Raw genomic sequence first — 22,881 nt, forward strand, 5'->3', positions numbered from 1 at the left:
TGTCTTCTGCCTGACAGGAAAGGAAAGAAGACAGATTAACCAGGGTGTAAATGTTGATTAATGGTTTTTCCAAGGTGGCACAAAGTTTAGATGGAATTGATAGGGTTTGGTTGGAAAGTCTGGTTTGTGAAGTCTTGATTGGAAACTCTGAACTGTGTACACAATCTGCAATTTTTCTATGGTCGTGGATAGAGCAGTTGCCTATATTCAGGTACAAGATGCTTTTTATGGTTCATCTGGAAGAGAAGCTGGTAATCTCCAGTTTTCTGGTACTTTATGCATGGCTAACTACGATGCAGGAATCTTTATCAGACCCGCCACAGTTTTCCCTCTTTAGAATCGTGGGACGCATCTCATCAGGACCTAGGGAGTTATCCGCCTTAGTGTGCACCAACATTTCCATCACTTCCTACGTCATGGTATAGACGTGCTCCAGAATATTGGCAAACCCCTCAATTAATTCTCAAACCACATACTCCTAACAAGTATTCCTTCAGAAACTGAAAAGTCCTAGCTCTACACACAGCTTGCCACTTACTCCCTGAGGAGACTTAATTTTTCCACAAATACTTTCTTGCTTTCCATTTATTTGGCATTGTTTTCCCTTTATCCAGCTGCTCCCAATCTACGTCCCAATCTGAAGAAGGGTCTCGACCCAAAAACGTCGCCCATTCCTTCTCTCTAGTGATGCTGCCTGTCCTGCTGAGTTACTCCAGCTTTTTGTGTCTATCTTTGGTTTAAACCAGCATCTGCAGTTCCTTCTCACACAACTTGTGTCGGGTCCAGTCTTGCACTATGGCAATACTGTTTTCTTACCAGTTTAAGGCCCGAACTCTAAGACCAACCTTATTTTTCCATGACTAATTTAAAGCTTACTAAACTATGGATCCAGTTCCCGGTTTGTTCAGACACTTCTAACTTTTCCAGCCCCACTCACTGCCCCTGCTTGGCAAGACTATACATTTTGCTTAAAAAAAAAAGAAGCACCTTGGATTTATTTTATGAATTCCACCCCATTATAGCTCCAGTACTTAAGGCAATCCCTGTCAATATCTAGAAAATAATAATGGCACACTACTACAACCTGCTCTTACGCCTTTCTGCAATATGCCTACTTTTCTATGCTTCAGTATTGGTAGGTCTTTAGTATAAACCCAACAAAGCGATCACCCCTTTGTTCATCCTTAATTTTTGCTAGGTGGCTTATTGTCTCATCCCTCCAGGGTATCTTCACGAGTTCTGCTGGAATGCTTTCCCTGATCAGCAGTGCAAAACCCCTCTTTACATGCCTCTCTGGAACATTAAGCTTAACCTTTCCCTCAACCATCTTTCTTTGATTGCAACAATATCATAATTTCTCGTGCTTATCCACACTCTGTGCTCGCCATCTTTCCTGTGAGCTCTGACCTGGCCCTCCCATTCATCCCTCTGGACTATATTCTATTTTCTACATGCGAGTCAAACTTCCCACCTGTTGTGCTCTCATTTTGGTGTCTGAAGCCCTGGCCTCACAAGTTTAAGTTCTCCTACATAGCGCTGGAAAATTTCCATGCAAGAATATTGGTTCTCCACCAGTTCTGGTTTAACCCATCCCAATCACAGAAGAGATCCAAATAGTCTTAAAAAAAAAATGTGAAGTCTGCCTTCCTGGTCTTTAGCCACTCATTTCATCAATGCTATCTTCTTGTTTCGATACTCACTAGCATGTGAATTGAGTAGTCATGAGATTACAACCCTGGAAGTCCTTTTCAGTTTTCTCCCTTACTCTTGCAGAACCTAGTCTCTCCTTTCTCAGGTCATTATTACAAATGGCTCCTCTCCCCTTCCAGAATGCTCTGTACCCACTATGACATTCTTGACCTCAACACCTAGGAAGCAACACACCATACTGATCATGGTCTTGCTCATGGCCACAGAAAAGCCTCTGTACTTTAGACTGAGTCCTCTGTCACCACTGCTAATCTGCACCACTCCACCATTTTTCTTTAGATCCGCCCCTTCCACCAAACAGTTTTGTGATTGGCTGGCCTCAGTGACACACTGATTTTTTTTTTTTGGATAATGTTTCAATTAAATTCAAAGGAAATTTGGACAGAAACATGGGGAGGAAAGATTTGGAGTGATATGGGCCACATGCTGGCAAATTTGATTAGCCAAGAATGCTAAATTGGTCGGCATGGGCAAGTTGGGTCAAATGGCTTGCTTCCATGCTGTAAAGCTGTATGACTCTCATTACCATGGGTTGTTTGTGCTTCATTATTTAGTTATATAATTGGATATTATGGATATGGCTTTCCTGAACAATAACTTAATTGTAGAAGCATTTACTCTGCAGCTGACGGTGCTATACCTTATGTGAATCTTCATCAACATTTAATATTCTGCCAGAAATATCCAGTTCTCCACAGCAAAGGCGGATAAATTAAAAAAAAATTGCACAATGGAAGGATAAAAGCGATATCTTCCTTGGTACAGTATTATACTTGGCACCTAACTTGGTCTTTTTCTGTAAATCCTGTATTGTGGGTTGCTGCAATACTTCAAGTATAGGTTTAAGAACTAAAAATTGCTAACATTGACATTGTGGATGCTGGAAATCAGCAATGGAACCAGAATGTTGAAAAAGAAACCCAATATGGCAAAACTGATGTTTTGTATCAGGTGTGGAATTAAAACCATGTGAAAAAGTTTTGTTCATATGCTTAAAACAATTTTTAAGCTGTTGATTCTCTGTATCTCTACATGTCACATTTTTTTGTTCTTCCCAAAACAGATAATGGTGTTAAGATTGAACCAGTGGATAAGACGACTGGTAATGTCAACAGAGATCACCAACAAGGCAGAGATTCTGAATCTCCCTATAGCCAAGCATCACCTATGTCTTTGTCCAGCCCACTTCAGCTCTCATCAGCCTGCTCTTCATCAGCTGCTTCACTGTCTGGAAGTGATATAGTAAGTATGGCCATTAAAAAAAACTAAATAGCATTAGTAGTTTGTGCCCAAGATTGTAGTTGAAATTGCAAATTGAAATTGAAAATATAGATTGTTCACTCTATTGATTATTTGGAATAACGGGTCATTAATTTCTCATAATTTTGAATTAGATTTAGTGAAGAGAGTTTACAGTAAATTCTAATATATTGACTAAATCGGTTACAATAGTGCTGTGAAAGTGTTTTTAATGGTGCTTTTGACAGGATTCTGATTCTATACCATGCACAATTCCAAACGTTCACCACTTTGGCATCCCTGCATTAGCTCCTTTGATGGCAACTTAAGTACCTACACTGCCCATCCCAAGTGGGAGCCCACAGCCAAATATAACAGTTGCATTGATAGTGACTTCAAACACTCAGGTGAGAAAGCTGTTGGCCTTTGAGTACTTGAGTCTCCCTTTTCAAGTTTCAAAGTCAGTTGCAAACATGCAAACACGTTCAGTACGTAAGCCAGCAAAATAAGTTTCCATCCCTTGCACATTAAGATTTGTCAATAGCTTATAAAGCAGATGTGACAGAGGTTCACCTGCACCTCCTCCAAACTCATCTATTGCATCCGCTGTTCAAGATGTCAGCTGATCTACATCGGTGAGACCAAGCGTAGGCTTGCCGATCGTTTCGCCGAACACCTTCGCTCGGTCCACATTAACCAACCTGATCTCCCTGTGGCTCAGCACTTCAACTCCCCCTCCCATTCCGAATCCGACCTTTCTGTCCTGGGCCTCCTCCATTGCCAGAGTGAGCACCACCGGAAACTGGAGGAGCAGCACCTCATATTCCGCTTGGGCAGTCTGCATCCCAGTGGCTTAACATTGAATTCTCCAATTTCTGGTAGCTCTTGCTGTCTCCTCCCTTTCTCAGCTCTCCCTCAGCCCTCTGGCTCCTCTTCCTTTCTTCTCCCCACCCCTCACCCTGCATCAGTCTGAAGAAGGGTTTCGGCCCGAAACGTTGCCTATTTCCTTAGCACCATAGATGCTGCCGCACCTGCTGAGTTTCTCCAGCATTCTTGACTACCTTTGATTTTCCAGCATCTGCAGTTCCTTCTTGAACAAAGCAGTTATATGCTCCACTCTTGATACCACTCATCTCTTTATTCTAAGAAAATCCATTCAGAATAGGCAGGTGAAAGGCAGAGAGCGAGGAAGGAGGGTTGGTTTAAACTGCACGTATTTTAATACAAGGGCCCTGACGTGTAATGCAGATGAGGTTGGGGCATGGATAGGTATGAGCGACTGGAACGTTGTAGCCATTATGGAAAGCTGGTTAAGAGAGGGGCAGGACTGGCAGCTTAATGTTCTGCGGTTCAGGAGTTTCAGGAGAGGCAGGGGTGAGGGAAAAAGAGGAGGAGGCGTTGCATTGCTGCTGAAGGAGGATGTCCCGACAGAGGTGACATTAAGGACCATTCGTCTAGTGAGGCTATATGGGTGGAGCTGAGGAACAAGAAAGGGATGATCGCCTTGTTGGGGGTGTACTGCAGACCCCCAGATACTCAATGGTAATTAGAAGAACAAATATGGCAGGAGATTGCAGACAGCTGCAGGTCAGAGATTTTAACTTTCCCAATATTGACTGGGAAAACCATAATGTTGAAGTGTTTAAATGGGGTGCAATTCCTCAAAAGTGTTCAGGAAAGTTTTCTCAAGTAGTGTGTAGAGACCCCCCCCCACACGTGAGAGGGCAACACTGGATCTAGTATTGGGAAATTGGGAAGGGCAAGTTAATGAAGTGTGTGGAGGAGCCTTTTGGGACCAGTGACCACAGTTCGATTAGGTTTAAGATAGTTATGGCTACGGACGTGTTAAAATGCTGGGGTAAGGCCAACTTTGAGGGTATGAGCGAAGGTCTCGCTCAAGTTGACTGGAGCAGGTTATTTGAGGGGAAAGGAACATCAGCCAAATGGGATGTTTTTAAAAGTGTGCTGACAACACCTCTGGATATGCATGTCCCTGTTAGAGTGAAGAGCAAAGCATGCAAGTGTAAGGAAGCTTGGCTGATGAGGGAAATCGTGGCATTGGTCTAAAACAAAAAGGATGCATGGGGCAGATATAGGCAGCTGGGATCAAGTGCATCCCTTGAGGAGTTTTGGGAACTAAGGAGTAAACTGAAAAAGGAATTCAGAAGGGCAAAAAGGGGCCAGGAGATAGCTCTGTGGGTAGCATTAAAGACAATCCCAAATATGATAAGGGGGAAAAGGGTAACGAGAGAGAGAGAGTGGGACCTCTAGGGAATCGAAGCAGTCACTTCTGTGTGGAGCCACAGGAGATGGGAAAGATATTTCTCCTCTGTTTACCGAGGAGAAAGACAGTGGGACGGAGGAACTTGGGGCAGTCAAAGGAAGTGTCTTGAGAGCAGTCGGTGTTGATGTCGAAGGACTATCGTGTATGAAGGTAGACAAATCTCCAGGGCCTGTTCAGATAGCTGATAACATTGTGGGAAACTAGTGATGGAATTGCGGGAGCCCTGGTTGAAATTTACGAGTCGTCCTTAAATAAAGGAGAGGTGCCGGAAGACTGGCACGTTGTGCTTCAATTCAAGAAGGGCTGCAGGGAAAATGTTGGGAACTTTTGGCCGGTGAGGTTAACATCTGTAGTAGGAAAGTTACTAGAGTATTCTGAGGGATAGGTTATACAAGCATTTGGATGGGAAAAGGCTGATTGGGGATAGTCAGCATGGTTTTGTACATGGGAGGTCGTTTCACACACATCTGAGTTTTTTAAAGACGACCAAAAAAGTCTGAGGGCAGAGCTTTTGCATGGATACATTGATTTCAGTAAGGCATTCGACAAGGTTCTGCATAGTAGGCTGCTCTGGATGGTTAGATTGCATGGGATCCAAGGAAAGATAGCTGAATGGATAGAAAATTGGCTTCATGGAAGGAAGCAGAGGGTGATGGTGGAAGGTTGCTTCTCGGACTGGAGGTCTGTGACTAGTGGTGTGCCACAGGGTTCGATGCTAGGCCGTTACTGTTTGGTATCTACAACAATGATTTGGATGAGAACAGGGCAAGATTAGCAAGTTTGCTGATGATACAAAAGTGTGTGGTTTTGCAATTAGTGAAGATGGTTTTGAAAGATTGCAGCAGGATCTGGATTGGTTGGCCAGGTGGGCGGAGGAATGGTTGATAGAATTTAATAGAGAATTGTGGAGTGTTGCATTTTGGGACGTCTAACAAGGGCACGACCTACACAGTGAATGGTAGCCCACTGGGGAGTGTTGTAGAACAGATGGATCAAGGAGTGCAGGTGCATGGTTCCTTGAAGGTGGAGTCCGAAGTAGATAAGGTGGTCAAAAAGGCTTTTGACACATTGGCCTTCGTCAGTCAGAGTGTTGAGTATAGAAGTTGGGAGGTTATGTTGCAGTTGTATAAGACTTTGGTGAGACTGCATTTAGAATATTGTGTTCAGTTCGGGGCACCATATTATAGGGAAGATATTGTATAAAAGGGTTCAGAGATACACAAGGATGTTGCCAGGACTAGAGTCTGAGTGTTGGAGATCTTGTAGAGGTGTATAAAATCATGAAAGGAATAAATCGGGTAGATGCACAGAATCACTTGTCCAGAGTAGGGGAATTGAGGACATAGTTTCAAGGTGAAGGGGAAAAGATTTAATAGGAATCTGAGGAGTAACTTTCACACAAAGGGTGGTGGTTGTATGGAACAAGCTGCCAGAGGAGGCAGTTGAGGCTGGGACTATCCCAACGTTTAAGAAGAAACCGTTAGATAGGTACATGGATAAAACAAGTTTGGAGAGATATGGACCAAAAGCAGACGGGTGGGACTAGTGTGGCTGGGAATGTTGGCTGATGTGGGCAAGTTGGGCCGAAGGGCCTGTTTCCACACTGTATCACTCTATGACACCGTGTGACTGCTATAGAGCTGCATGACTAGAAAGCAGCTTGATTTGATTGAATACATTCATCTAATAGTGGAGGAGGTAAGAATTGCAAGCAGGCAATTAAAACGACATCACAACAAAATTTAAAAAAAAAATGATTCTAATGGAAGTTTGTTGACATGTGTTTTGGCCGCATCTTTATACTGCTATTTGTACATTGAAAATTCATCAAATATTGGTGGTTTATAATTAAGAATTCTAATTCGGTTCATCTAACGTTTTTGGGGGGAAATTTTGTGAATTAAAAAAAGGTTGAATTTTCACTTTATTAGATGTATTCAAGTAATTTAAAACTTTTAAAACATTTCATTCAGTGGCGGATACCCATGTGGAATTTGTGCAGATTTAACTTGGGATTGAAACTAAAACTCATTCAAATTTTGTAACCAACTTTTTATTTCAATGTGTGATTATTGAGCCACTTATGATGCAGTGATTTAAACTGTTTGACACGCGTTAAACTGGGAAACAGTCGATCTCTTGTCATGGGACTTGCGCCACATTCAGGCCAGAAAGGTTAGGGGTTGCAGACCTTTTCTACAGGATTTTGGATAACATTCCCTCAGAGAATTCCCAATCCTAGATTGCTGAGGTTAATTAGTTATCAATTCATTTGTCATTGTTCTGTAAAACCGTAGTTAATTCGGCACCATAAAAGTAATTTGAACTAGATTTTACTAGCACTTATGACCACAGCTCAATGGCCAAGATTTATTTACTGATCAATTAAGAGAGCAAAGTGGAGTTATGATCATTATCTAAAACATTAGAAGGATCACACCAATCAATCAATCAACCTTTATTGTCATCTTGCAAGCAACAGTTGTACAGTGCAAAATGAAAAGACGTTTCCCAGGGAATAATGGAGCATCGCACATGAAATTTAAAATGTTTCACACATGATAACAGTAAAAACAATCCAGTCCCTGATGGAACAGTATAAATAAATAGTTAAAAGCAGGTAAAGCACAACGTTAAAACACAATAAACCAATCATAAAAATGTCCGGGGCAGCTGATTTGAGTGGCCAGTGCCAGTTATTAAAGTGTCCGTGCCAGCCGCAGAATCAAGTGACTGTGAGTGCAGAGTGACTGATTAGCAGCCTCACAGCCTGTGGTAGGAAGCTGTTTAGCAGTCTTGTAGTCCGGGCTTTGATGCTTCGATATCTCTTGCCTGATGGCAGGAGATCCAGGTGTATGTGGAGGGGGTGCAGTTTGTCCTTAGCAATTCTCTGAGCTTTTTTCAGACAGCGGCTCTGGAACAGTTCTTGTACCGAGGGTAGGGAGACGCCAATGATCCTCTCTGCTCCCCTCACTACCCTCTGCAGAGCCTTCCTGTCCGAACAGTTGCAGGTGGAGTACCACGTATTTATGCAGTACGTGAGTACAGACTCCACCGTACCCCTGTAGAAAGTCCTGAGGATGTTAGTGGGGAGTGAGGCCTGTTTTAGTTTCCTCAGGAAGTGCAGTCGCTGAAGCAGTTTGACGGTCTCAGTGGTGTTCCTGGACCAGGTGAGGCTGTCTGTAATTTGCACATCGAGGAACTTTATGCTCTCCACTCTCTCCACTGCAGTGCCACTGATGTTGAGGGGTGTATGCTTTGGCTGCGCCCTCCTGAAGTCGACAACCATCTCCTTCGTTTTGTCGACATTTAATTCTAGATTATTTTTGCCGCACCAGTCCACTAGTTGTTTTACTTCCTCCCTGTACATTGATTCGTCATCTCCGCTGATGAGTCCCACCACTGTTGTGTCATCCGCGAATTTTATGATCTTATTGTCCCTGAATCTGGTAGCACAGTCATGTGTGAGCAGTGTGAACAACAGCGGGCTGAGCACACAGCCTTGAGGGGAGCCGGTGCTCAGCGTGATCGAGCCTGAAGTGTTCATGCCAACACGGACTGACTGCGGTCTCTCTGTCAGAAAGTCCAAGATCCAGTGACACAGGGTGGTGTTGAGGCCCAGCAGGGTTAGTTTCTCCACAAGTCTCTGTGGGATGATGGTGTTAAACGCTGAGCTGAAGTCAATGTACAGGATTCTGGCGTATGTGTTATTGTTTTCCAGATGCGTGAGTACTGTGTGCAGCGTGGTAGAGATGGCATCCTCTGTAGAACGGTTGGGGCGATAGGCAAACTGGAGGGGGTCTAACGATGAGGGGAGGCTGGCAGTAATGTGGGGTTTCACCAGGCGTTCAAAACACTTCATTATTATTGGGGACAGGGCGGTAGTCATTTAGGCAGGCAACCACTGGTTTCTTCGCTATGGGGATTATCGTGGAGGTTTTGAGGCATGTGGGGACAATGGCTTGACTAAGGGAAATGTTAAAGATGTCTGTTAGCACATCTGCTAACTCCTCAGCACATTCCTTGAGCACACGTCCTGGGATGTTGTTAGGTCCGACTGCTTTCCACGGGTTGACCTTAGACAGGATTCTCAATGTGTCCATTGAGTCTATGGTCAGGGCTGGCTGGTCGGTTTGTAAGCAGGGGCTGGTTCTCCCCTTGGGTGTGGTGTTTGCTGCATCAAAACCTGCAAAGAAGTTGTTCAGTTCATCTGGGAGAAAAGTGTGCGTGTCGGTTACCTGCTGCCTTGCCTTGTACCTCGTCAGTGTTTGGATTCCCTTCCACATCCTCCTGGTGTCTCCTGTGTCACAGAGGTGTCCCTGGATTTTCCCCGCGTAGGCACGTTTCGCTGCCCTGATTCCTTTTTCCAGTGCAGTCCTGGTAGATCGAAGAGCGGCTGTGTTACCGACTCTGTAGGCTGCATCACGAGCCCTCAGCAGCGAGCGCACCTCTGCCGTCATCCATGGCTTTTCGTTTCCACGTGCAGTGAAGGTTTTCATGATAGTGACATCCTCGGTGCACTTGGCAATGTAGCTGGTTACAGTCTCTGCGTACTCATCGATGTTGATGAGGTCATCATAGGATGCTGCTGTCCTGAACACATCACAGTCAGTGTGCAGGAAGCAATCCTGCAGTGCTGAGGCTGCTCCCTCTGTCCAGACCCTGGTGTGTTTTCTCTCCACTCGTTTTTGCAGCGGTCTCTAGGCTGGTGTTAAAAACACTGAAATGTGGCCCAGGTGAGGGTGTGGGGCTACCTTGTAAGCCTCTGGGGTGTTGGTGTAAACCAAGTCCAAGATGTTCTCTCCCCTGGTTTCAAAATCCACATATTGCTTGAATTTTGGGAGCACAGTCTTAAGGCTGGTGTGATTAAAATCCCCGGCCACCACAATGAAGCTATCAGGATATTTGGTCTGGAACTCACCGATGGCGTCATGCAGGGCTCCCAGTGCTTCGTTGGCCTTAGAATTTACATTTGCACTTGGAGCAACATATGCAGCCACAACAAAAGCAACGGAGAATTCCCTCGACAGATAGAAAGGCCGACATTTCACGATGAGAATTCTATCAGCGGAGAGCAGCGTTTCCCGGCTATCGTAGTGTTCACACACCAGTCCTTGTTTATGTACAAGCACAGGCCTCCATCTCGGCTCTTACCAGAGCTAGCTGCCTCTCTGTCCGCACGGAATGATGTCATTCCCTCCAGCTGTATTGCCGTGGAGCCATGATTCCGTGAAAACAAACACACAGCAGTCTCTTATATCCCTGTATGTTGTCTTGAGAAGACGCAGTTCGTCAAGTTTGTTGTCCATGGAGTGGACATTAGAGAGGAGAAGCGAGGGCACTGCAGGACGGGTGGGGTTAGCTGTTAGCCTAGCGCTAATGTCTGCTCTTTTTCCCCCGTCTCCGCCTCGTGTAAGAGCCTGCTCTTTTACCCCGTTTCTGCCTCCTCTCACACCGCTTGCGTCTCCTCCTCCTCCTCTCTCTCCTCTCCCGACTCCTCTCTCCAGTTGTATTCATATCTGCGGCCGCTATGTTTGGCTCCGCAGCCGGTAGTAGTAGTCTATAGCGGCGTATTTGGTCTAAATCGCATCAAAACGCGCACGTACTACTACCGTGGTTTGCCCCCGATGTTTAGGAGCATGTTCCTGCAGTACATATATCTTGGACAAACTGGACAAAACACACAACGCTCACTAACACTTCAACTAATCCCATTCATTTCAGAGGGATATGGGCCAAATGCAGGCTGGTGGGACTAATGTAGATGGGACATGTTGGCCGATTTGAGCAAGTTGGGTCGAAAGGCCTGTTTCCACATTGTAAGACTCATAATCCCAGTTTTCACCAAGCAAAATACAGACCAACGTTTGTTGTGTTAATGTGTAATTTCATATTTCGAGAAATGTGCAACAAAGCCTCCTATTGTGATCCGAAAAGTAACTGAGTTTACAGAACCAGCACTCTTTTCCATCATTATTTTTACTAATTCATGTAATTGTCATTGATAGGAACCTTTGTGGTTTGCTCAAGTTTTTTTTTTCTTCTTTGCTTGTGTACAACTACCTTAAATGAATTATTCAACGTAGGGCAAAAAAAACATTTGGCTTGACCAGTCAATACCAGCATTTTCATTCCATTTTACTTTCACACCATCCTTCATCGAACTCTCAGAATAGTACTCTCTTCCTTTAATGCTTTTGTTTCCTTTAAAAAAATCTACTGTTCACTTAAATCAGTGCATGAATTTAATATGGAGTGTGGTATTTTCAATTAATATGACTAGTTGGAAAAGCTGAATTCTTGACACACGCGCATGCACTCATGGTGCTGATAATATTTGGTATGTGTATTTTAGGATTGTTTCATTTAACATTTCAACTCTAGAACAATGAAGCATTGTTAATGCAAAAAATTTGCCTTAGCAGCATTAAGGAAATCTCTGCCATTTGAAAAGAAAAGTTACTTATCCTGTGTATTTTTCTACCTTATACAGGCTAGGATTGGTGTCTCACCAGCCAGTATTTGTGTTTCCACACACCCTGCACTTCCTTCCAGGCAGGTTTGTATTGAAGGAGCACCATTGAATCCTGTCACTGCTGTATTCCCTATCCCCCCTACTGCATCCCCTAGCCTTCTGTCAAGTCTATATATACATCACAAGGTACGAACCAGTAAAATGAAATAAAAACAGTGCTAGTACCAAACTGAACTAAATGTATTTTTTTAAATGCACAATTCGCAAATCTCTGAAATAGTGATACTTGCAGAATAATTTTGGTGTAGGGTAGTAATTTATTTTGCACTGTAATTTGATAATTTTCTTTAAAACTTAAAAACGTTACTGAGCCATTCAACAATTGTCAATTGCATTTTACCCCAATGGAAAAACACTGAACATCTATCTATATACTTTTAAAACTCGGTGTGGGTGTATGTCATTTTGATTTTGCCTTTGATTTGTTACTCCGCGAAAACCAGACGCAAACATGCCAAGATTTTTTACCATTTCGCTAGCGATTTTACTTTTACATTCGCAAATCCACATGAAATTTTCTGTACACATTTTTAATAAAATCCTCACCCCCCCCCACCCCACTCAGTCGCATCCCGCTGGCCACCTTCTCATCGCGTGCCCCGCGCGACCATAACGGCTGCTGCCACCTGGCTGTCCTCCACTTCCCCGGCCCAGCTCTGTCACGCTGGCGGAAGCCACAGATCGGCTGGTACCCCCGCTGCTTTTCGCCATCCTCGCTGGTGGCCCGCATGCTCACTCGGGATCACGCCCGCCCGCCCACTCCACATAATGTGCAAGTGAAATGAATTTGCCAGCAGCGGTACAATGAAAAAGAACACACAAAAACGCAATAAAAAAATTTAACACACACATCCACCACGGCATTCATCACTATGATGAAAGGCACAAAATTTGGCCAGTCCTCCTCCATTTACCCCCGTGGTTGGGACCTCAACCCTCCGCAGCCGCTGCTGCGGGCATTCAGATGAGTGAAAGTCCAGGTAAGTCCTGAAACTGTACCTCCCCACCGGAGACCGCGGCTTCAGGTTGGTGCAGGCCGGCGATCGAAGTTTTAACGTTCCCGCAGCGCTAAAGCCAGAAGCACTGCAGACCTCAGGCCCAGCGGTCGAAGCTCCCCTCCAGGGGTCCCCCAACGAGGGTTCCCAGCCTGCGGACGCCGCGCCAGCTGGAGCTCTGCAGAATGCGGCTTCAGGCTGCTGTGGTCCAGTGAAATGGAGCGCTCCGCCCCGGTAAGGGCTCGTACGTTCCACGCCGAGTGTCCGCGCTGCGCCCGTGGCTGAAGTCCCGGGCGCGTCTCAGGGAAAGGACACACCGATCCTCGATGTTAGGCCACGGGGAGGCGACATGGAAGATGCTGCCTCTCTGTGGAGGAGGCGACCGAAGCAGTTTCCCCCTTACCCACCCCCCCCCCCCCCCCCCACATGAGACATACAAAGAAAAGTTAAAAACATACATTAAAACATACTAAAAAAAACTTAAAAAAAAGAAAAAAACGGACACGCTGCTGACACGGCTGCCGGCTTGCAGCGCCCCCACCGACCAAGATGTGCCTTATTTCCTTCACCTAGGATTATTCTTAGTTTTGATATGTTATCTAGTTCTTTAAAATCAGGGGTTGCCAGACTGAGTTTGTCAAAGAATGTTTTCCTTGTTTTGTCAATTTTTTTTGCATTTTAGAAGGAAGTGCACCTCTGTTTCAACCTCATGTCAAACAGTGGCCGCATATTCTATTTTATCTTGGTTGCCAGAATCTCTTCTGTCTTTTCCAACTGCCAAAGTGGTCACTTAACCTGTATTTGGTGAGGGTCTGTCTCTGCTTTATGTCTCTAACAGTTGAGAGATAGTCTGCCAATTTTATAATCTCTTTTTAGGGCACGGTAACTTTCTAATCTGCTTTGTCTTTTGGTTTCTTTATCCCAATGTTCCAAATAAGTTTCTTTACATTGTTTGATAATTTGGTTCACTCTAACTGGTGATTGGGGATCAGTATTGATCTGAGGCTGGTCAGGGTTTAACTGAATAGGGGTAGTTCATCTCAGTATCAACTGACACGGGGAACTCTTTTCTGGGCTCCCCTCGTGTGTTTGAAGGGTTTTAAATTGGAGTGGATCTGGGGGGCCTAGATTTAAGGTGATTCCAAAAATTTAGTGCACGTTTTGGGATATTTATTATCAGTGGGTATAACCATATAACCATATAACAATTACAGCACGGAAACAGGCCATCTTGGCCCTACAAGTCCGTGCCGAACAACTTTTTTTCCCTTAGTCCTACCTGCCTGCACTCATACCATAACCCTCCATTCCCTTCTCATCCATATGCCTATCCAATTTATTTTTAAATGATACCAACGAACCTGCCTCCACCACTTCCACTGGAAGCTCATTCCACACCGCTACCACTCTCTGAGTAAAGAAGTTTCCCCCCTCATGTTACCCCTAAACTTCTGTCCCTTAATTCTGAAGTCATGTCCTCTTGCTTGAATCTTCCCTATTCTCAAAGGGGAAAGCTTGTCCACATCAACTCTGTCTATCCCTCTCATCATTTTAAAGACCTCTATCAAGTCCCCCCCCTTAACCTTCTGCGCTCCAGAGAATAAAGACCTAACTTATTCAACCTATCTCTGTAACTTAGTTGTTGAAACCCAGGCAACATTCTAGTAAATCTCCTCTGTACTCTCTCTAATTTGTTGACATCCTTCCTATAATTGGGCAACCAAAATTGTACACCATACTCCAGATTTGGTCTCACCAATGCCTTGTACAATTTTAACATTACATCCCAGCTTCTATACTCAATGCTCTGATTTATAAAGGCTAGCATGCCAAAAGCTTTCTTTACCACCCTATCTATATGAGATTCCACCTTCAAGGAACTATGCACGGTTATTCCCAGATCCCTCTGTTCAACTGCATTCTTCAATTCCCTACCATTTACCATGTACGTCCTATTTTGATTTGTCCTGCCAAGATGTAGCACCTCACATTTATCAGCATTAAACTCCATCTGCCATCTTTCAGCCCATTTTTCCAAATGGCCTAAATCACTCTGTAGACTTTGGAAATCCTCTTCATTATCCACAACACCCCTATCTTGGTATCATCTGCATACTTACTAATCCAATTCACCACACCTTCATCCAGATCATTTTTGTACATGACAAACAACAAAGGACCCAACACAGATCCCTGAGGCACTCCACTAGTCACCTGCCTCCAACCTGATAAACAGCCATCCACCATTACCCGCTGGCTTCTCCCATTCAGCCACTGTTGAATCCATCTTGCTATTCCTGCATTTATACCCAACAGTTGAACCTTCTTAACCAACTTTCCATGAGGAACCTTGTCAAAGGCCTTACTAAAGTCCATATAGACAACATCCACTGCTTTACCCTCGTCAATTTCCCTAGTAACCTCTTCAAAAAATTCAAGAAGATTAGTCAAACATGACCTTCCAGGCACAAATCCATGTTGACTGTTCCTAATCAGACCCTGTTTATCCAGATGCTTATATATATATTATCTCTAAGTATCTTTTCCATTAATTTTCCCACCACTGCAGTCAAACTACAGGTCTATAATTGCTAGGTTTACTCTTAGAACCCTTTTTAAACAATGGAACAACATGCGCAGTACGCCAATCCTCAGGGACTATTCCCGTTTCTAATGGCATTTGAAATATTTCTGTCATAGCCCCTGCTATTTCTACACTAACTTCCCTAGGGAATGTCCTATCAGGACCTGGAGACTTATCCACTTTTATATTTTTCAAAAGTGTCAGTACTTCTTTTACTTTGAACCTCATAGTATCCATAGCTACTCTACTAGTTTCCCTTACCTCACATAATTCAATATCCTTCTCCTTGGTGAATACCGAAGAAAAAAAAATTGTTCAATATCTCCCCCATCACTTTTGGTACACTATCAAAAGAGGACGGGGCAGATGGGCAGGAGGGGACTTTTAATTACTTTTCGGCTGCATATTAGTATATTACTTTGTTGGACCATATTAAATATTTCAGTGTGTCCATTAATTTTCAAGTACCGTCCATTAACAATGTAAGTCTACATTTGAATTAAAAAGTTTGGGGGAAATTAAGTAACTAAGACCAATCTTCTCTGGAAGAAAAGGTATATTGATTTTTTTGAACAGGTCAAATGGAGTGGTGGCAAATGAATTTATCCAGATAAGTATAAAGGGAGTACATCTTCGAACAAAGCTTTGTGCAGTAAATCACATGGACCTCAGGAGAGTTGATGTTCTTCAGGAGTTTGGGGCGCATTCATAACTCTTTGAAAATGGTAGTGAACATAGACTGAGGAATCGAGCATCATTCAGATGTCGTGTTCCAGATGTATAAAACATTGGTCAGATGAACTTGGACTATTGTGTGCCGTTCTTATTGCCACACTACACGAAGAATGTGGTAGCATTAGGAATGCAGAGGAGATTCACCAGGATAACATCTGGAATGGAAGGATTTACTTCTCAGGAAAGATGGGATAGGCTAGGTTTATTCTCACTGGAGGCTGTGGGTGACCTTGACAGTTTATAACATTGAGATACATGGGCAGGGTAGATCCCCATCTCCCCCCCACCCACCCAGAATGCAGGAATCTAAAACTAGTAGGTCTATGTTTAAGGTGTTATGGGAGAAAAGAGACCCGAGAACAGTGCAACATTCAAAAAACGTTTGGTCTGGTCGGAAAGGAGAAAAAATTGTTATGGGCCTGATGCAGCTAAATGTGATGAGCATAGTTGGGCTTCTTGGTATTGTTCAGTTTGTCCTAGAGCATTTCAGTGCTACACACCTCTTACGACATGTCAGTAACTTCAGGAAATTCTGTTATTTCGTAATTCCTCACAAAATTTAAAATTACACTGATACCACTGTACCTGGTATTTGTGTTTCTCTAATTACAGAAGGGTAGATTTTTTTTTCATTGAATGATCACCGTTCATCATTGATGGTCTGAGGAACTATGATTTGCAAGAATATTTTACATTGAATGATGTTGTGTACAGTATTTAAAACTAATGTTCTGTTTTACTGAGATTTTAATCGTTTTAATTGGTTTCTTGGATGTCAAGGTTTTTGTTGCCTGACTTTTTATTTCCCTCTTTTGTCTTTTATAACCATCTGAACAGCAGCACAATGGGCCAAAGTATTCGGTGAAGGGACTCCACAATCAAGGCTCCAATCATAATTCAATGGGTGGCATGAAGCAGCCAGTCATTCACAGAGGGCATAACCAATATAATCGCAACATCTCAAAAAGGAGAAGACCGACGAGGGAGCCCATAACTGTTAGTTTAAGTCGATAGGGGTGTGACATTGGAGCTCATCCTCCGTCTTCACATTAAAACTGATTTCGACATCAGACTGGAATTAAAGACCAGCATTTACTTGCAGTTAGTGGGTATTGGTTAATATCTGCAACTGACTGTTTGCATGTGTCCGATTATGGTGGGTGAACTCCATCTTAAAGAACATATCATCTTGTGCTAAGTATTTGTGAAGCCTTATTGGATATGGAGATATTGCTTTCCATAGTTCTCAAGTCGCTGCTGGAACGGCTCCGGTGATAGACATGCAAGAGCTTGAAGCTTTCACCACAAAACTCTGCAGTTGATGAGCACTTCCTGCAATTCTTCACGGCAGAGGCAAACTTAAGGAATACTGTAACCCGAGGGTCATTCTAGTAGTTGATCTAGATGGACATTTTCATGGCAATTTAGTTTTGCCGCTTCTTAGTCATGGTTTCATACATATATCAGAACTTTTTACTCTGTACATATTGAACAAATTGTATCATTCGTGCAATAACTGTTTTCAGAAGTTTTTATTTAATTTTCATATGATGTTATTATCACATGTTTAAGTTATATTTAAGTGGAGGAGGGAAACATTTTGAAGTTTACAAATCCTTTCCCAGGTTGCATTATCTAAGTTTGTAGAGAATTCTTGGTTTGGCAGGTTCGATATTTAAGCTGAGTGTGCTAACACTGTAAGGGATTTTGTTGAGTAGTTCTGGCTCCTTAATTCATTATATAATGCTCAGCACTAACCAGAAGTTTTAAGAGAAGTTAACGCAACTGGAATCATTTTTTCTTCTGCATTGTCATTATTTGTGTTTTAGGCTGCGTTTTCTCAGGGCCTGTTTATTGTCACTTCAAATCTATAACTTCTGATTTTGATTAAGAGCCAGAAACGCAAGTCTTAACAACACAGAAGAAGCATACTCAAATTTTGTCTGAACTAGGAGAACTTTGTTCAGTGTTTATGTTCATGCTTATCATAAAAACATAACCTGTTAATGTTGGGGTCCAAATGGCATTTTAATGAATGATGTTCCCAGCTAACAGAATGTGGTGGAAGGAATTATGTTGATTCTATTGAAGAATCTATACCAGTGTGCATATGTTCTATTAGGAGCAAAAAAAAAGTACTTCTACTGTATGCATTTGTAGGAGGTGTTTTGATTCAGTATTGCAATGGACAGAAAAATTTTAACTTCGGCAATGCTGGCACTCAATGAATATTACTCATGCATACAGTTAGACTATGCAAGATTTTTTTCATGACAACCACTGTTTTGTTACCTTTTTGGAAGAGAGAAAAACTACAGCCTGCCTAGCCCTATGTTTTAAAGAATGTACCACAGTTGCCCTAAGGGATTTGACATGCCTTCTGTATTGCCTGAATTAGGTTGAAATTTAAACGTGACAATCTCATGAAGAGGTGTCGACCCAACTAAACACTAATAGGTGGATCAAGTCCATTTGTGGGAGTGGTTTTGTTTGGAGATAACGTTGCCATGACATTTAGGAATTTGCAGGAAAATTGAAAATTTTCAAGTTTAGTCGTTTCTCAGCAACAGTATACAAGGACATTTCATAATGTTACTTCTATATCATTGTGTGATATTGAGAGCTCACTGCCATGATTTTTCTGTTGCATGCTGTTGACTTGTTTAGCTGGTGTGCTTTATTTTCTAGAACATTCCAGTAAAGTCCACACTCTGTCTTGTACTGTAATTTTGTGAAAATAATCTAAAATGTTTTGCAGAAGGGTCGAATTTGTAGGAATTTTATTGCTGTACCATTTAAGTTTGCTGATTGAAATTCAAAAAGATAAAATGCTGGGGATTTGAAATAAAAACAATGGTGGAAGTGCTCAGCCACTCGAGCAGCATCTGTGGAAATTACAACCATTCTACTCTAGGATGTTCCACATGAAATGTTAATACAGTTCCTCTTTCCTGAGATGTTGCCTGACCTGTGGGTGTTTGCAGCATTTTGTTTAAAATTGGCCAAACTACCCTCGTGAAAGTGAACATTTCAATTCAGTGGAAATCTTCAAATAGATTTTCATGCCTCCTACAGTATAATTAGCATAATAATGAACCTAAGGAGTTACAAATTCATAACAAGTGCACAGGCATTGTAACATTGCAGTGCCAGATTTTTTTCAATCATAGGTTGTGTATCAATTTCTGTTCATGCTTGCTCTGTAAATTAATGGGGTTTTAATTAGTCAAAATCGAAGTTGCATTGCTAGATATTGCAATACAAACAAATTGTGGGGCAATATCTGTATCTAGATGTAATGTATTCTGGATGCTGCATATCATTCCACACTGACAGGAGTTTCCCCATGCCAATTGTCATCAGTGCTGATCATTTGGATATGAGCATTTGGCTTTTTGTCCTTGCGGTTAACATCAACTTAACTTTATAATGGGAATAGTTTGGATTCTCAAGATGGCTTTCAGAAATGGGAGTCTTGTCCATCGCTCCCAACCTGACATCAGTGTAATTGTGACATTGCTAAACAAGGTAACTAATACTTGCAAAGCTTTCCAGTCTAAAATGCGACGTAATACCGTCAGGGTGATGCATCTTGCACAAAAACATAACAAGCATTGTTACAGTATCGGAACCAAATGATACTTTGAATTCACACAAAGCACCCACAAAAATCTTAAAGCTATAATTTGAGTTCTGACATTTCCTTACGTATTGTGCATAGCCTATAGATAATGTATCTATAGGATTCCATTTCCCTACACTTCAACCATAGTAAATCAAGCTTTCATAAAACAATTGTAACAACATTTGACCCAGTATATTGCGACTCTTAATTTCTTAAATGTAGCTGATTTTGTGTTTCTTGACGAGTGATATTTTTGTTGGCCGTGGAGCATCTCGTATAACACTAAGTCCTAAGTTGCCAATTTATTTTCCGACTTTATTTTTAATTGTTTCATCAACGGTTCATCATTGTAGTCAGAACATTTTACGTTTTCTACAATGGTTTTGTAATTCCACAGGTCCTAAGCAGAGGGCTAAATTTGTCATCGTTAGCTTTTGTAGTAATTAAACTCTGCCAGTTACAAAAAGTTGAGAAATTATTTTTATGAAATTACTGTACAAGGTATCAGTTTAATCATACTGGTGATCCCACCTAACAGTACAGCTCAAACCAAAGCTCAAATGATAAAGGGTGAAATTGTGCTGAAATGATTTTCTATTGGTCATAACATCTAGCTTTAAGCTTCAGCAATGGCAGACACACTACTTTGTAGATATTTGGTTTATGCAATTAATATCTGAAAGTGCTGTGTATTTTGTGGTGCTAGTTAACCATCTGTATCATGTTCAAGTTATGTCATGGTGAACAATTGATTGGCCTGATTACCACTGTGGGGCTGTACGTTCTTGCATACAAAAAAAGAATCGTGTTTAGGACTACTGGGGCAACTTGTTACGGCAAGTGAAAATTCAACATTTTTTATGTATAGTTTTCTATTCTTTGATTATTTTTAATAAACTTACTGAAACAATTGTATTTGATCTATTGTACAAATACATTTGTCTGTAATTGAGTGTGAGCAGAGTCACCATTGTTTCTCAGTTTTTACCTTTTACTAATATGAATTTGTAGATTTTAGAATGATTCCTAGTTCCAGAACTAACTTTGAGCTGAATCTGGACACAAATGCCTAATTTTTGTCTTTTCAAGATTATTACCACTGCCTCTGGTGTTTTCTTGTCATATTACAGAGCACAGATTTGGCCAAATCATTACTGGCTTAATTGTGTCCCACACAATCACTTGATCCTTTACTCCTTTTTCCATCCCAAGAATCCTGGGGGTGAAACCTTTCAAAATATGTTGCACATAATGGTTGGGTTCTTCATCTGTACAGTGGCTACTCCACAAAGTCTCGTCTGCTAAAACGACTTCCCTGTCATTTACCCATTCCTGTCTATCCCCAGCCCTTCAAGTCGGATACCCAAGGTTATGCCTGTCTGAGCCTTTAACACTCATACTGCTCTCCTTTCAGTATTCATGCTCTCTAAATTAATCTTATCCACTCTGCAATTTGGCTCTTCAAGGCAGTGCTTACTGTGAAACGGGAAGCCAATCAGTCCATTGAATCCATGCTGACTCGCATGCTGAAGCAAACCCATTTATTTTATTTACCCCTGCATTTTCCTGTAACATAACATAATTCAGCTCCCATTTGATTTTTATTGTTAGCAGAGTTATGGTAACCAACTAACACGGCAGCAAGTTTTGGGGATGTGGGAGGAAGTTGGAGCAAGGGGCAGCAATCCACATGGTTACTGGAAAGTTGTCCGAACACTGCAAACACCCAAAATCAGGATTCACTGATGCTGTGAACCATCACCACCAATCACTGTGCCATCAATCTGATCACAGACCTTGTTCCCACTTTACTCCCTGTTCCTAAATTTCATTGATTGCTTAAGCTTCTTCAAGTATTGTTCTGTGCATCGCATCTGCCATTATTAACATTCTCCCTTGAAAACCACTGCCTCATCTCCAGCTTCCCTTTCATTTTAATTCTGTTATAGCCTTCTAAACTTTTTTTTCTCAGAAATACTATTTTGATATCTTTAATCAAGTTTTTGATTTTCTACAGAACTGTTCAACTCTGTGTGATTAGTACCAGTGCAATAATCTTACATGATCCTACTTTGGTTATGGTGACTTATTGTGGGTTTCTTTTTGCTAATGCTATATTAGTGCATTGGTGTATCATTGGCAAAGGTACAATATGAATATAATTTTATCTCCAATCTCTGCTCACATGATCCCACATGATAAATTGAAATTACTATTACAAATTCAACTAAGATCTCCACCCATTCTGTTCCTTTTTGCCGTGTTTGTCTTTGGACTGCTGTGTACTTCTGCCCTCTTGTCCCATTATTGAGCTCTACCATCTAATCTCTCCTGATTTCCACCATCTGGCAGTTCTATTCATCTGTTCTCTCCTGGCCTTCTTCCTTGGGTATTCTAAAACGTTGGTCATCGCTACCTTTTTGCCATTCTAATGAAAAAATAACCTACCGCTCTCGCTCTCTCGCTCTCTCGCTCTCCTGATTCTGCCTTCCCTGCTGCATTTTGCAGCACTTTCTGTAAATCCTCTAATTTTTCACACATTCTTCCCACTTTCAGAAAAATAGAAATTGTGCCATACCTTTCCAGTATAAACATGGGACTCTTTCTTCTCCCCCCCCCCTTTGCAGGTTCATATTCATTTTGCTGTGCTAATGAATGCTGATATCCTAATTTTGACCTTGGCGGATTTTTAAGAAATCAATATCCAATGTATAGTTGTTAGCACTGAAATGAGTAGTTATCTTGTTTGCGTTCTCAAACATTGTACATTGTTCTTGAGCAGCAATTAATTTAATGAAAACTGATGTTTTCTTGTGTTGTAATAACAGCTGATGATATTTTTTCATGTTCTCATTTGGAGGCAATGTTAATGTAACCACCATATTTTAGTGACCTTTGCAAACAGATCTCTCTAGATCGATGAATGGAACTAGTGCACAAGAATAATCACGCTTTTGGTGTTGCTGTAAATCTTCAGCCATAGTTCAATTCTTAAATGAAACAACACAATATACACGGAGGCCATGTGACCATGTGTGTGCCAGGGTTAAATAACCCAGCACTCCTTCCTGCATTTGATCTGCATCTGTACAGATAACTGTTCTTCATGTGCACATTGCAGGCGCTTTAAAAAAAAAAAAAAAAAAAAAAAAAAAAAAATCACGGTTTTGGCCT

At 42.0% G+C, this 22,881-nt stretch overlaps 1 protein-coding gene across 4 annotated transcripts in view; it reads left to right on the forward strand.

The window, feature by feature from the left end:
* Positions 1 to 20,626, forward strand: part of tent4a (terminal nucleotidyltransferase 4A) — a 77,746-nt gene extending 57,120 nt beyond the window's left edge. Inside the window, exons 10-12 of one of the 4 annotated variants that reach the window (XM_055659185.1) lie at positions 2,774 to 2,952; positions 11,727 to 11,894; positions 16,923 to 20,626. In XM_055659185.1, coding sequence (XP_055515160.1) covers positions 2,774 to 2,952; positions 11,727 to 11,894; positions 16,923 to 17,096 — 521 coding nt within the window. In that variant the 3' untranslated portion in view covers positions 17,097 to 20,626. Of the gene's footprint in view, positions 1 to 2,773; positions 2,953 to 11,726; positions 11,895 to 16,919 lie in introns of all 4 variants that reach the window. The other 3 variants (XM_055659193.1, XM_055659203.1, XM_055659177.1) reach the window with 3 other exon arrangements.
* The last annotated feature ends 2,255 nt before the right edge of the window (positions 20,627 to 22,881 follow it).

This window comes from Leucoraja erinacea, chromosome 2 (genome assembly GCF_028641065.1).
Source record: "Leucoraja erinacea ecotype New England chromosome 2, Leri_hhj_1, whole genome shotgun sequence".
NCBI classification, from domain to species: Eukaryota; Metazoa; Chordata; class Chondrichthyes; order Rajiformes; family Rajidae; genus Leucoraja; species Leucoraja erinaceus.